This window comes from Entelurus aequoreus, linkage group LG16 (assembly GCF_033978785.1).
Source record: "Entelurus aequoreus isolate RoL-2023_Sb linkage group LG16, RoL_Eaeq_v1.1, whole genome shotgun sequence".
NCBI classification, from domain to species: Eukaryota; Metazoa; Chordata; class Actinopteri; order Syngnathiformes; family Syngnathidae; genus Entelurus; species Entelurus aequoreus.
This window is the reverse complement of record NC_084746.1, coordinates 53,332,141-53,345,147: the sequence shown is the minus strand read 5'-3', so window position 1 is coordinate 53,345,147 and position 13,007 is coordinate 53,332,141. Positions and strand designations below refer to the sequence as shown.

Below are 13,007 nucleotides of genomic sequence, written 5' to 3'. Positions count from 1 at the left end.
TTGGGACATGCTCTCCCTGAGAGAGCATGAGGAGGTTGAGGTGGGCGGGGTTTGGGGTAGCGGGGGGTGTATATTGTAGCGTCCCGGAAGAGTTAGTGCTGCAAGGGGTTCTGGGTATTTGTTCTGTTGTGTTTATATTGTGTTACGGTGCGGATGTTCTCCCGAAATGTGTTTGTCATTCTTGTTTGGTGTGGGTTCACAGTGTGGCGCATATTTGTAACAGTGTTAAAAGTTGTTTATACGGTCACCCTCAGTGTGACCTGTATGGCTGTTGACCAAGTATGCCTTGCATTCACTTGTGTGTGTGAAAAGCCGTAGATATTATGTGACTGGGCCGGCACGCAAAGGCAGTGCCTTTAAGGTTTATTGGCGCTCTGTACTTCTCCCTACGGCCGTGTACACAGCGGCCTTTTAAAAAGTCATACATTTTACTTATTGAAACCGATACCGATAATTATGAAACCGATACCGATATTTTCCGATATTACACTTTAAAGCATTTATCGGCCGATAATATCGGCAGTCCGATATTATCGGACATCCCTAGTGGAACCCTAACGGTTCTTATTTCACAACAATTGAGCCTAATTCACTCAAGCATGGAACAGGAACAAATATTCAACTGTAAACAAAAAAACAGTAAGGTTGCAAGGGTTAAAAAAAAAAAATGGTGTCGCACTCACACATTGCCGAACGTGAACGCCAAAGTGTCGATGGAAGCATGAATCTCGCCAAAAAAGGCGTCTCGGTTTTCTGGTCTCTCGTCTTTGAAGTTGATGCCTGTGGAGAGAGAAAAAACAAAAGCAGAGTTTTTAGCTCTACACAAATAATATCACTGACCATCAAACATATTTATACAGTAAATGGCTCATGAACTTCAGTTTGCCTTCCTCTGGTAATCACACATTACCTGTACGTTCTTTGTGTTTCTTGGCTAAAACAATGACAACAGAATGATATCTTCCTACCAGAAAGGGGAATTTTCGCTTGTTATTCAAACACAATCCAAGGTTCTTCACTCCCCAAAGTAATCTTCCATATTGTTTACACACAGCAAAGCTTCAAGTTTTCCAGTAGGAGTTGAAGACTTGTTGAGGCGGTCGAAGCGGAAAAATGTCCGAAGGCAGAGTCCTTCTGTCCAGGAAACTTTCCTCAGCAAGACTACGTCGCCAACAAAGTCACAAGCAGTGAAATTGGACTAAGCAGAGTACTTCCTGCCTACACTGCAACAGGAAACACTCAAACAGCTTGAGTTCTGTCACTTCATCTTACCTTTAGTCTCCTTCAAAACTCAAAAAATTATATTATATTAGAGTCCGTAAGAGCTTGTAAGAGTTCCACTTCCTATCGGACTTTTGTAGCTTTTGTGTTTCCATTTCCTCTTCATGACGGCAACTTCTATCCGCGTTGGCAGCAGCTGGGCGAGGCGACCCGCGAAAAAATGCCAAAGATCATGAGCTTTTCAGGGGTCCAAAAGCTTCTGGAGGAGACGTCGCACTTGCCTTTTGTGCACCTCTCTCGCCCTGAATGCACAACTCTGCACTGGCTTCTTCCTCAGGACATCCTGTGAGTCGCATAACAATAATTCCAGAGATCAGCCCCCCACCAGTCCGCCCTTGTCCGAAATACGGGAACTGCATCATTTAACTACTGCGGGTTATTGTTCTTTCAGAGATGCATGTATATATGGGACTGAGTCATTTCTTCATGTGTGTGTGTGAATATGCAGTGCACTACTTGGCTACAAGAGCAGAGGTATTGTGGACTCGGTCTCTAATTTGCCGTCTGAAGAAAAATAACTCGCCGTCAGCTATATGGGAAGTCGAGCTACATCCGCAACGAAGACCTACGCAATGTCATTCTGCTCAGTGGGAAATTGGCATGAAAACAGGAGTTGAGAGCATTGGAGCCACTTTCTCCCATTCCATTAAAGCAGTGTTTTTCAACCTTTTTTGAGGCAAGGCACATTTTTTGCGTTGAAAAAATCCGGAGTCACACCACCAGCAGAAATCATAAACTCGGTTGACAGTAAAAAGTTGTCATCGCAATTGTTGGATATGACTTTAAAGCATAACAAAGCATGCATCACTATAGCTCTTGTCTCAAAGTAGGTGTACTGTCACATCACACCCTGACTTATTTGGACTGTTTTGCTGTTTTCCTGTGTGTAGTGTTTTAGTTCTATTTTGGTGGCTTTTTCTCTTTTTTTGGTATTTTCCTGTAGCAGTTTCATGTCTTCCTTTGAGCGATATTTCCCGCATCTACTTTGTTTTAGCAATCAAGAATATTTCAGTTGTTTTCATCCTTCTTTGTGGGGACATTGTTGATTGTCATGTCATGTTCGGATGTACATTGTCTTTGCTCCACAGTAAGTCTTTGCTGTCGTCCAGCATTCTGTTTTTGTTTACTTTGTAGCCAGTTCAGTTTTAGTTGTATACTGCATAGCCTTCCCTAAGCTTCAATGCCTTTTCTTAGGGGCACTCACTTTTTGTTTATTTTTGGTTTAAGCATAAGACACCTTTTTACCTGCACACTGCCTCCCGCTGTTTCCGTCATTTACTAAGCAATTAGCTACCGGCTGCCATCTACTGACATGGAAGAGTATTACACGGTTACTCTGCCGATCTCTAGACAGCACCGACACTCACCAACACATCATTTGCAGACTATAATTACTGCTTTGCAAAAAAGGTTTTTAACCCAAATAGGTGAAATTAGATCATCTCTCACGGCACACCAGACTGTATCTCACGGCACACTAGTGTGCCGCGGCACAGTGGTTGAAAAACACTGCATTAAACAATAATTATTTAAAATAATAGTTGATTTAGAATTTTTCTTTGAAGTAAGTTCTAAAAAAAGTAGCCAAATGAGGTATGTTTGACTCTCATCCCACACATTTTCAAAGTAGTTGAGAAGTCAGCGGGGATGTCCCGATCAACATGTTAGGCCTACGATACTATTACGATATTTTGACCACAACCCATAGAAGGCGCCATTAACATATAAAATCAAACTAAAAACATGCGCCAAGTCCTACCTATCAATTGTAAAAAAAATCCTGAATCCAGATCAGATCCAGATTAGCTTCAAAATGTAATCACTTCTTCCTTATCCCATTTTTGACATTTCCTGAAAATCTAATGAAAATTTGCCCGTATCTTTATGAGTGATCTAATAGTAATAATAATAATAGATTTTATTTGTAAAAAGCACTTTACATTGAGTAAACAACCTCAAAGTGCTACAGTGTATTTAAAAAAAATAAAAATTAAAAGATAATAAAAAAATAAATAAATAAAAACTAGAACAGCCTAATAGCTAGAACTAGTATGTATAACTGTATATCTAAAAAAAAAAGTTTAAAAAAAAAAAAGAAGGGTTTTTAAGCCTTTTTTAAAAGCATTCACAGTCTGTGGTGCCCTCAGGTGGTCAGGGAGAGCGTTCCACAGACTCGGAGCGGCGGAGCAGAAAGCCCGGTCTCCCATTGTTGGTAGCTTTGTCCTCGGAGGTTGGAGGAGGTTAGCCTGTCCGGAGCGGAGGTGTGGTGTGGAGGATTTGGGGGTGAGTAGTTCTTTGAGGTAGAGGGGGGCATTTCCATGGAGGCACTGGTGGGTTAGTAGGGAGACTTTGTATTCAATCCTGAATGGAACAGGAAGCCAGTGAAGGGATTTGAGAATTGGTGTGATGTGGTCATATTTCTAAAGCAGAATGAAGGAAACGGGAGTGAATACTCTCTTGGAGACGGCGTGGCTCAGTTGGTAGAGTGGCCGTGCAACTTGAGGGTTCCTGGTTCGATCCCCAGCTTTTGCTATCCTAGTCACGTCCGTTGTGTCCTTGAGCAAGACACTTCCCCCTTGTTCCTGATGGGTCGTGGTTATAGCCTTTGACTGGCAGCTACCCATCAGTGTGTGAATGGGTGAAAGTGGAAATGGTGTCAATCCATTTTACTCTTGTCAGTCTCCATTATCTTTGTCTCTGAGCAGTAGTTAGCATAAACACACACACACACACACATAAAAACAAATACATGAGGTAATGTTGTAGAAATTATCGAGATCAACCCGGAAATCTGATCACTTGTTCCTTATCCCATTTGGACACTTGCTGTAAGTTTCACGAAAATCCGCCCATTATTTTTGCTTAACTGACAGACAAACCGGGAAGTCCTGTGGGGAGTGCTCAGAGAGTATGGGGTATCAGACTGTCTGATTGTGGGGGTCCGCTCCCTGTATGATCAGTGTCAGAGCTTGGTCCGCATTGCCGGCAGTAAGTCGGACACGTTTCCAGTGAGGGTTGGACTCCGCCAAGGCTGCCCTTTGTCACCCATTCTGTTCAGAACTTTTATGGACAGAATTTCTAGGCGCAGTCAAGGCGTTGAGGGGATCCAGTTTGGTGGCTGCAGGATTAGGTCTCTGCTTTTTGCAGATGATGTGGTCCTGATGGCTTCATCTGGCCAGGATCTTCAGCTCTCACTGGATCGGTTCGCAGCCGAGTGTGAAGCGACTGGGATGAGAATCAGCACCTCCAAGTCAGAGTCCATGGTTCTCGCCCAGGAAAGGGTGGAGTGCCATCTCCGGGTTGGGGAGGAGATCTTACCCCATTGATTGATTGATTGATTTTTGATTGAGACTTTTATTAGTAGGTTGCACAGTGAAGTACATATTCCGTACAATTGACCACTAAATGGTAACACCCCAATAAGTTTTTCAACTTGTTTAAGTCGGGGTCCACTTAAATTGATTCATGATATAGATATATACTATCATATATACTATCATCATAATACAGTCATCACACAAGATAATCACATTGAATTATTTACATTATTTACAATCAGGGGTGTGGAGGGGGGGGGGGGTATGGACATCAAGTAGTGGACATAGAGAGAGAGAGAGAGAGAGAGAGAGAGAGAGAGAGAGAGAGAGAGAGAGAGAGAGAGAGAGAGAGAGAGAGAGAGAGAGAGAGAGAGATCAGAAGGCATAAGAAAAAGAAAAAGTATCTGCATTTGATTGTTTACATTTGATTATTAGCAATCCGGGGAGGGTGTTAGTTTAGGGTTGTAGCTGCCTGGAGGTGAACTTTTATTGCGGTTTTGAAGGAGGATAGAGATGCCCTTTCTTTTATACCTGTTGGGAGCGCATTCCACATTGATGTGGCATAGAAAGAGAATGAGTTAAGACCTTTGTTAGTTCGGAATCTGGGTTTAACGTGGTTAGTGGAGCACCCCCTAGTGTTGTGGTTATGGCGGTCATTTACGTTAAGGAAGTAGTTTGACATGTACTTCGGTATCAGGGAGGTGTAGTGGATTTTATAGACTAGGCTCAGTGCAAGTTGTTTAACTCTGTCCTCCACCTTGAGCCAGCCCACTTTAGAGAAGTGGGTAGGAGTGAGGTGGGATCTGGGGTGGAGGTCTAGAAGTAACCTGACTAGCTTGTTCTGAGATGTTTGGAGTTTAGATTTGAGGAGGAGTTGAAGTACCTCGGAGTCTTGTTCACAAGTGAGGGAAGAGTGAATCGTGAGATCGACAGGCGGATCGGTGCGGTGTCTTCAGTTATGCGGACGCTGTATCGATCCGTTGTGGTGAAGAAGGAGCAGAGCTCTTAATTTACCGGTCGATCTATGTTCCCATCCTCACCTATGGTCATGAGCTTTGGGTTATGACCGAAAGGACAAGATCACGGGTACAAGCGGCCGAAATTAGTTTCCTCCGCCGGTTGGCGGGTCTCTCCCTTAGAGATAGGGTGAGGAGCTCTGCCATCCAAGAGGAGCTCAAAGTAAAGCCGCTGCTCCTCGAGAGGAGCCAGATGAGGTGGTCCGGGCATCTGCTCAGGATGCCACCTGAACGCCTCCCTAGCATACTTGCCAACCCTCCCAAATTTTCCGGGAGACTCCCGAATATCTCCCGGGAGAACCATTCTCCCGAATTTCTCACGATTTCCCAGCCGGACTTAAGGCACGCCCCCTCCAGGTCCGTGCGGACCTGAGTGAGGACAGCCTGTCATCACGTCCGCTTGGCCGACCAAAAAGTAACCACAGAACACTATACCGTGTAGTGTTCTGTGGTTACTTTTTGGTCGGCCAACGGTTTACGTTGTATTGCGCACCCTGACGGCAAGTGTGGGAGTCGGTTCTGAAGTGTGAAGTAAAGAGACGTAACTTCGTCACCTCGCCTGGTTATTGACTCCAACCCAGAATATTACACTGCCCATACCTATGCTCCTTCAAAGGCTGTGCTACTGGCTGCAAAGCATTGCACTTTCAAATACAACAATGAGTAGAGAGGAGTGTTATGTGTGTATATGTGGAAATAAATGAACACAGAAATTCAAGTATTTATTTTATTTATATATATATATACAGTATATATATATATATTAGGGCTGCAACAACTAATCGATTAAATCGATTAAAATCGATTATTAAAATAGTTGCCGATTAATTTAGTCATCGATTCGTTGGATCTATGCTATGCGCTTGCGCAGTTTTTTTTTCCGTTTTTTTTAAAATAATTTTTTAATTTTTTTTATTATTATTTTTTTTTTTACTAAACCTTTATTTATAAACTGCAACATTTACAAACAGCTGAGAAACAATAATCAAAATAAGTATGGTGCCAGTATGCTGTTTTTTTTCAATAAAATACCGGATAGGATAGAAATGTAGTTGGTCTCTTTTATCCGATTATTAATCGATTAATCGAAGTAATAATCGACAGATTAATCGATTATCAAATTAATCGTTAGTTGCAGCCCTAATATATATATAGCTAGAATTCACTGAAAGTCAAGTATTTATTTTATGTATATATATATATATATATATATATATATATATATATATATATATATATATATATATATATATATATATATATATATATATATATATATATATATATATATATATATATATATATATATATATATATATATATATAAGAAATACTTGAATTTAAGTGAATTCTAGCTATAAATATACTCCTCCCCCCTTAACCCCACCCCCTGGCCCCGCCCACCTCAACCCCCCCAAAATCTCCTGAATTTGGAGATCTCAAGGTTGGCAAGTATGCTCCCTAGGGAGGTGTTTAGGGCACGTCCGACCGGTAGGCAGGGGTGCAAACTAACTTTTTGACCAACTCGCCAAGTGGCTAGTAGGTGAAAAAACATACTCGCCAACCATATTTTTTACTCGCCAAATGCCAAAACAAACTATTTCCTTTACCATTGTATTCCGCCATGTAGAAGTGTTCACGTCACATTAAAACCAATTCTACAACCAACCAGGGGCCACAGTATAGTATATAGAGTATATAGATTCTTTTTTTTACTATCCTATGAAACTAGAAGCAGGACGCATGATGCAGTGCAGATAAGATTTTAAAAGATCTGTATTCAATAAAATTTAAGTAATATACAAGTTTTACAGTGCATTGATTGCTACAAAGAATAAAGAAATAGTTAAATATTTTTCAACATTGTCTGGATATTTACATTAATTTTTTTACATTTAAACATTAAAAAATATCTGCATTCAATAAAATAAAAGTAATATGCAAGTCTGATTGACCGTGAACTGCTTGCTACAAAAAATATAGGAAAAAAATATTAAATCTGTTGCCAACATTGTCTGGATATAAATAATGAAAGAACATTAATGAAAGAACATCAGATTAACATATATAGAAAAAATTAACGTCTCAGAACTTCACCGCCCCTCCCCGTGTGTGTGTGTGTGTGAGAGAAAGAGCTTTGTGTGTGTGACATTGTGAGTGAGTGAGTGAGTGAGTGAGTAAGTGAGAGAGAGCTAAGTGTGTGTCGGTGTGTGAGAGCTGTAGCCTAGGTGGGTGTCTGTAAATATACAGACAGATAGTGAGTGAGTGAGTGACTGAGTGTGCGGGTTCTGTGTGGGTTCAGTCATCGTCAGAGTCACTGTCAGATAGTTCCACTACATCAGGCCTGATGTAGTCTTCTCCAGCTTCTGAGCTGGCCAGCCCACGGACAGCCCCTTTTTCTCATCCAAGCTTAAAAGAAAGAGAGTATAAAAACATTCAAACAATTGAACTCAAACAGCTATACTTTCTAGTGCATAATGCATAAATGTCAGCCACGTTGCAGGAATAACAAAAGCAATATATGATTAGCTATTTACCAATTTTAAATCCCCAGACATGGCATGAAAATATATCAGCAGCACACTGCTACCACTATCATTAAACTATCCAATCCTGCCACTGTAACATTACATCCAGACATCAAACTATATATCAACACTGTCACTGTCGATGTGTAACCACAATCATTAAACTGTCACTTTACATCCATGGCATTTGTAATGTAAATATAAACACAGGACACAGCTAACAATTACCTGCATTGCCAGACGTAGTCGGTGATGGGTCGACCTTTCTTGGCGATGGCGTGCGCATTTCGGAAAAGAAGCTTCATCTTCTGGGTGTTTACGTCCGAGAGTTTAGTGAGAACTTGCACCGAGGGCGCTTCATGGAGTGGGGCAGACTTGGCTTGCTTTATTTTCATATTTTTGTCGTGGTTGCGAGTGCCTTCATGTGATATTATACTTTCAACTTTCATCGAGGAGCAGCCCACAACAAAGTGACTCGCCTGACTTTTTTTGTCCTTTCCAAAAGTTGTGCACACAGTGCAAAACATGATGTTGTTCTTGACAGTCAGCCAGTCGCGTTTTTTCCCTGCATCGTCGTATAGCCACTTCGTCTGAAACTTTCTCCCCCCAGTTCCAGCGCTGGTCGGTTTGGGTTTCGCAGCATTCGCATCGCGACCCCCCTCCTCCTCCTCCTCCTCCTCCTCCTCCTCCTCCGTCCGTGCCTTTTTAGCTATGGGTTTCAGGAAGCGCCACATAACGATAAGATTTATAGGCTTAAGGCTAGGAAGAATGATTGTTAGCTATTAAGACTCGAGTAACGTTACCGGTACACTCTGTGACTGTCGCCTGAGAGATATCCCTGTAGTGCGCGCTCTAAGCTAACTACTAGGCTAGCTAACTGCCGTCTCTTAGCAACTAGTCTACGGAACGTCGAACGTGACATCACAACAAATATGTGCTTGGTAAAATAATGATCTCCGTGTTGCTTTAGGTACCGGTAAGCGCTGCATTATTGCTGTTGTGAACCTCACTTTTTCAACTCGCCAGCGTGGCAAGTTAGGCAAATATTTTACTCGCCAAAGCTAAAAATAGCTCGCAAATGGCGACTGGCGAGTGTTAATTTGCACCCCTGCCGGTAGGAGGCCACAGGGAAGACCCAGGACACGTTGGGAAGACTATGTCTCCCGGGAGGAGCTGGACGAAGTGGCTGGGGAGAGGGAAGTCTGGGCTTCCCTGCTTAGGCTGCTGCCCCCGCGACCCGACCTCATATAAGCGGAAGAAAATTAAATGGATGGATGGATGATAGACCTTGATTGATGGTTGGGATTGGCGGACGGTGGAGACGTGGCATTTCACCCCCTTTTGTGCCCTTGTGAGGTTTTAATGATCCTTTTCCATTCTTTGTAAGTGAACTACTTGGTGGAGGTAATAACACCTGCAGACCGACAGCATGTTGTTACTACAAAAAAGAACAAGGTAGAAGGAAAAAAAGGCTTTTAGTAGAAGTGTAAAAGCACCAAAAAAAAGAGAGCGACCAGACAACAATGGTGTGGAGCAGTTTGCAGGAGCGGCCCACAGATGTTGACTTTGATGGCATGCACACAAGGACCATCCACTATCAGAACCGGTCGGGCTGCACAGCCAATTTGAGCCAAGTTTGTTCTTGACATTTTGCCGCCAGTGAAAAATTTGCCATTGGAAGCGGGAGAACAATGGAGGAGCGTGCGCCAGACGCAAACATCTTCACTGTCGCCGCACAGCGTTCCAATCCAGTTAGGTAAGCATATGTTTGTTTAATGCACAGGTGTCGCGGAGGAGGCGCAGCAACATGTCAGACATTTGTTAGCATTCCCTTGTTGTTACTCATTTCTTTAAGCCGCTCCTGTCAGCATGTGCGTTTTAAGACGCCCTCTAGTGGACAGGTGAAGTTATGCTTTACACACAAACTAATTAAGGTTTAAACCAGGGGTCCCCAAACTACGGCCTGAGGGCCGGATCCGGCTCGCCAGCGTCCAAAATCAGGCCGGCAAGAAGTCCCAAGTGTAAAAAAAATAAAAAATAAAAAATAATTTATTAAATTTTTTTCTTCTTTTTTTTTCTTCTGTCTTTTCTTATCCATTTTGTACCGCTTGCTACTCACGGTGTCTCCTAGCCGCTCAGGCAAATCATATTGTCTAAAAATGCATTTTCTCATCGATAACGTGACATCATCGCGCGCGCGGAAAGTGCATTATATATATATTATATATTATATATATATATATATATATATATATATATATATATATATATATATACAGTGTATATATATATACAGTGTATATATATATATATATACAGTGTATATATATATATATATATACAGTGTATATATATATATATATATATATATTTATACTGTATATATATATATATATACATACACTAGCGTTCAAAAGTTTGGGGTCACATGTAAATGTCCTTATTTTTGAAGGAAAAGCACTGTACTTTTCAATGAAGATAACTTTAAACTAGTCATAACTTGAAAGAAATACACTCTATACATTGCTAATGTGGTAAATGACTGTTCTAGCTGCAAATGTCTGCTTTTTGGTGCAATATCTACATAGGTGTATAGAGGCCCATTTCCAGCAACTATCACTCCAGTGTTCTAATGGTACAATGTGTTTGCTCATTGGCTCAGAAGGCTAATTGATGATTAGAAAACCCTTGTGCAATCATGTTCACACATCTGAAAACACTTTAGCTCGTTACAGAAGCTACAAAACTGACCTTCCTTGGAGCAGATTGACTTTCTGGAGCATAATAAAATAAAATAAAAATAAAAAACATAAAAAAACATACCGATAATAAAAAAAACGATGCCGATAATTTCCGATATTACATTTAAAAGCATTTACCGGTATATATATATTATTGGACATCTCTGATTAATTCCCAAGAAAAACGCCATCGTCTGGTATTATCGGTATCGTTTTTTTTTATTATATGTATGTTTTTTTTTGTTTTTTGTTTTTTTTAATTTAATGAAATCAACATAAAAAACACAAGATACACTTACAATTAGTGCACCGACCGAAAAAACCTCCCTCCCCCATTTACACTCATTCACACAAAAGGGTTGTTTCTTTCTGTTATTAATATTCTGCTTCCTACATTATATATCAATATATATCAATACAGTCTGCAAGGGATACAGTCCGTAAGCACACCTGATTGTGCGTGCTGCTGCTCCACTAATAGTACTAACCTTTAACACTTCATTTGACTCATTTTCATTAATGACTAGTTTCTATGTAACTGTTTTTATATTGTTGTACTTTCTTTTTTATTCAAGAAAATGTTTTTAGTTTATTTATCTTATTTTATTAATTATTTATTCATTATTTATTAATTATTTTATTATTTTTTTAATTTAAGGACCTTATCTTCACCATACCTGGTTGTCCAAATTAGGCATAATAATGTGTTAATTCCACGACTGTATATATCGGTATCGGTAAATAAGAGTTGGATAATATCGGAATATCGGCAAAAAAGCCATTATCGGACATCCCTAAGTGTAGTGGCGTTCTGTATAAAAAGTGCACTGTAATTGAGTGTTGTTTTGATATGTCATCTTAGTGACATCATGCACAAAAGTGCACTAATAGCTTGTTTTAAAATGACTGACAATTTTGCACTTTCTGTTTTGAAATGACATGAATGTTTGTGCCACTGCTTAATAACTGTTTCATAAATACACTTTTGACTTAGTTGTGATTTCCCTCTCTGCATGAAAGTTTCAAAGTAGCATATATTAATGCAGTATGAAGAAGAATGTTTGAATGTAGACACATAGAATCATCAGGATTATATGCATCAAGTGTTCATTCAAGGCTGAGGCAAAATATCGCGATATATATGGTGTATCGTGACATGGCCAGAAATATGTAGATATTAATAAAAGGCCATATCGCCCAGCCCTAGTCTGACACATTAAAATCAAATTGAAAGAATAACAATACATCTACTGAATGTCATCAAGAGGAAAAGGAGCAATGATCTAACATGTTATTTACAACCTATTTTTGTTTCATTTCATTCAGCGTTTCTAAGTTTGGCCTATAAACAATGTCGCCATTTTTTTTACAGCTCAGTAATAATTAGCTTGGATGCGAGCCATTTTTCCGTGTAATTGAAGTACAATGTTTCCTCTTTGGCATGCCATGCATTGCAAAACTGCTTGCATACTTTGGCACATTGCGGATATGCAAACAGGGCAGGTGAGAGTGTGAGCTGACATTTCTAGGCCGACCATTTTTAAAGTGTGTACAAAGTGCAAATACTAATCCCAAACGCTAAATATGATCCCCCATAAGTCCTAAAAACTAGTGAGGGTGGTTTTTTTTTTAGCATCACCGACCTTTCACCTTGGCGATGACCGTGCCGGCCTTCCCCAGGATGTCCGCTGAGTTGAGGGCCTGATGCTTGCCGATGACGGCCTTGAGGACGCGCAGCAGCTCCGCCAGGCGCTCCTGAACTGCCTGCTGAAGACACTCTTCCAGCTCTGGGAGAAAACGACAAGGCAAAAGGAGAAGCAGGTCAGCGGGAGCATCACCGGAGGAACAAACAATACATCAACTCAAATCCGAGCCTCATGTACAGTTTGCCGTGGTGAGTTTTCATCTGTTAGTCAGCGCCCCCACTAGCGCTCGATTCCAAGTCACTGTTAAAGTCCAAGTCACTTCATCTGTTAGTCAGCGCCCCCACTAGCGCTCGATTCCAAGTCACAGTCACACTCATTCTTGGAATTCTTTTGGTCTTTGCAACCAAAGGAAAAAAGTCACTTGGTACCTGCTAATCTCTCTCCCTCCAGCACACAATATACATGGAAGGTGTTCTGC

General features: G+C 40.9%; 1 protein-coding gene across 2 annotated transcripts in view; it reads right to left on the bottom strand.

The window, feature by feature from the left end:
- LOC133631188 (rho GTPase-activating protein 29-like) overlaps nt 1-13,007 on the bottom strand; it is a 106,461-nt gene that overhangs the window by 41,924 nt on the left and 51,530 nt on the right. The window contains exons 3-4 of one of the 2 annotated variants that reach the window (XM_062023337.1): nt 12,527-12,670; nt 684-780 (exon numbers count right to left, since the gene is read on the bottom strand). In XM_062023337.1, the coding sequence (XP_061879321.1) occupies nt 684-780; nt 12,527-12,670 (241 nt within the window). Of the gene's footprint in view, nt 1-683; nt 781-968; nt 1,510-12,526; nt 12,671-13,007 lie in introns of those variants that run through there. The other variant, XM_062023338.1, reaches the window with a different exon arrangement.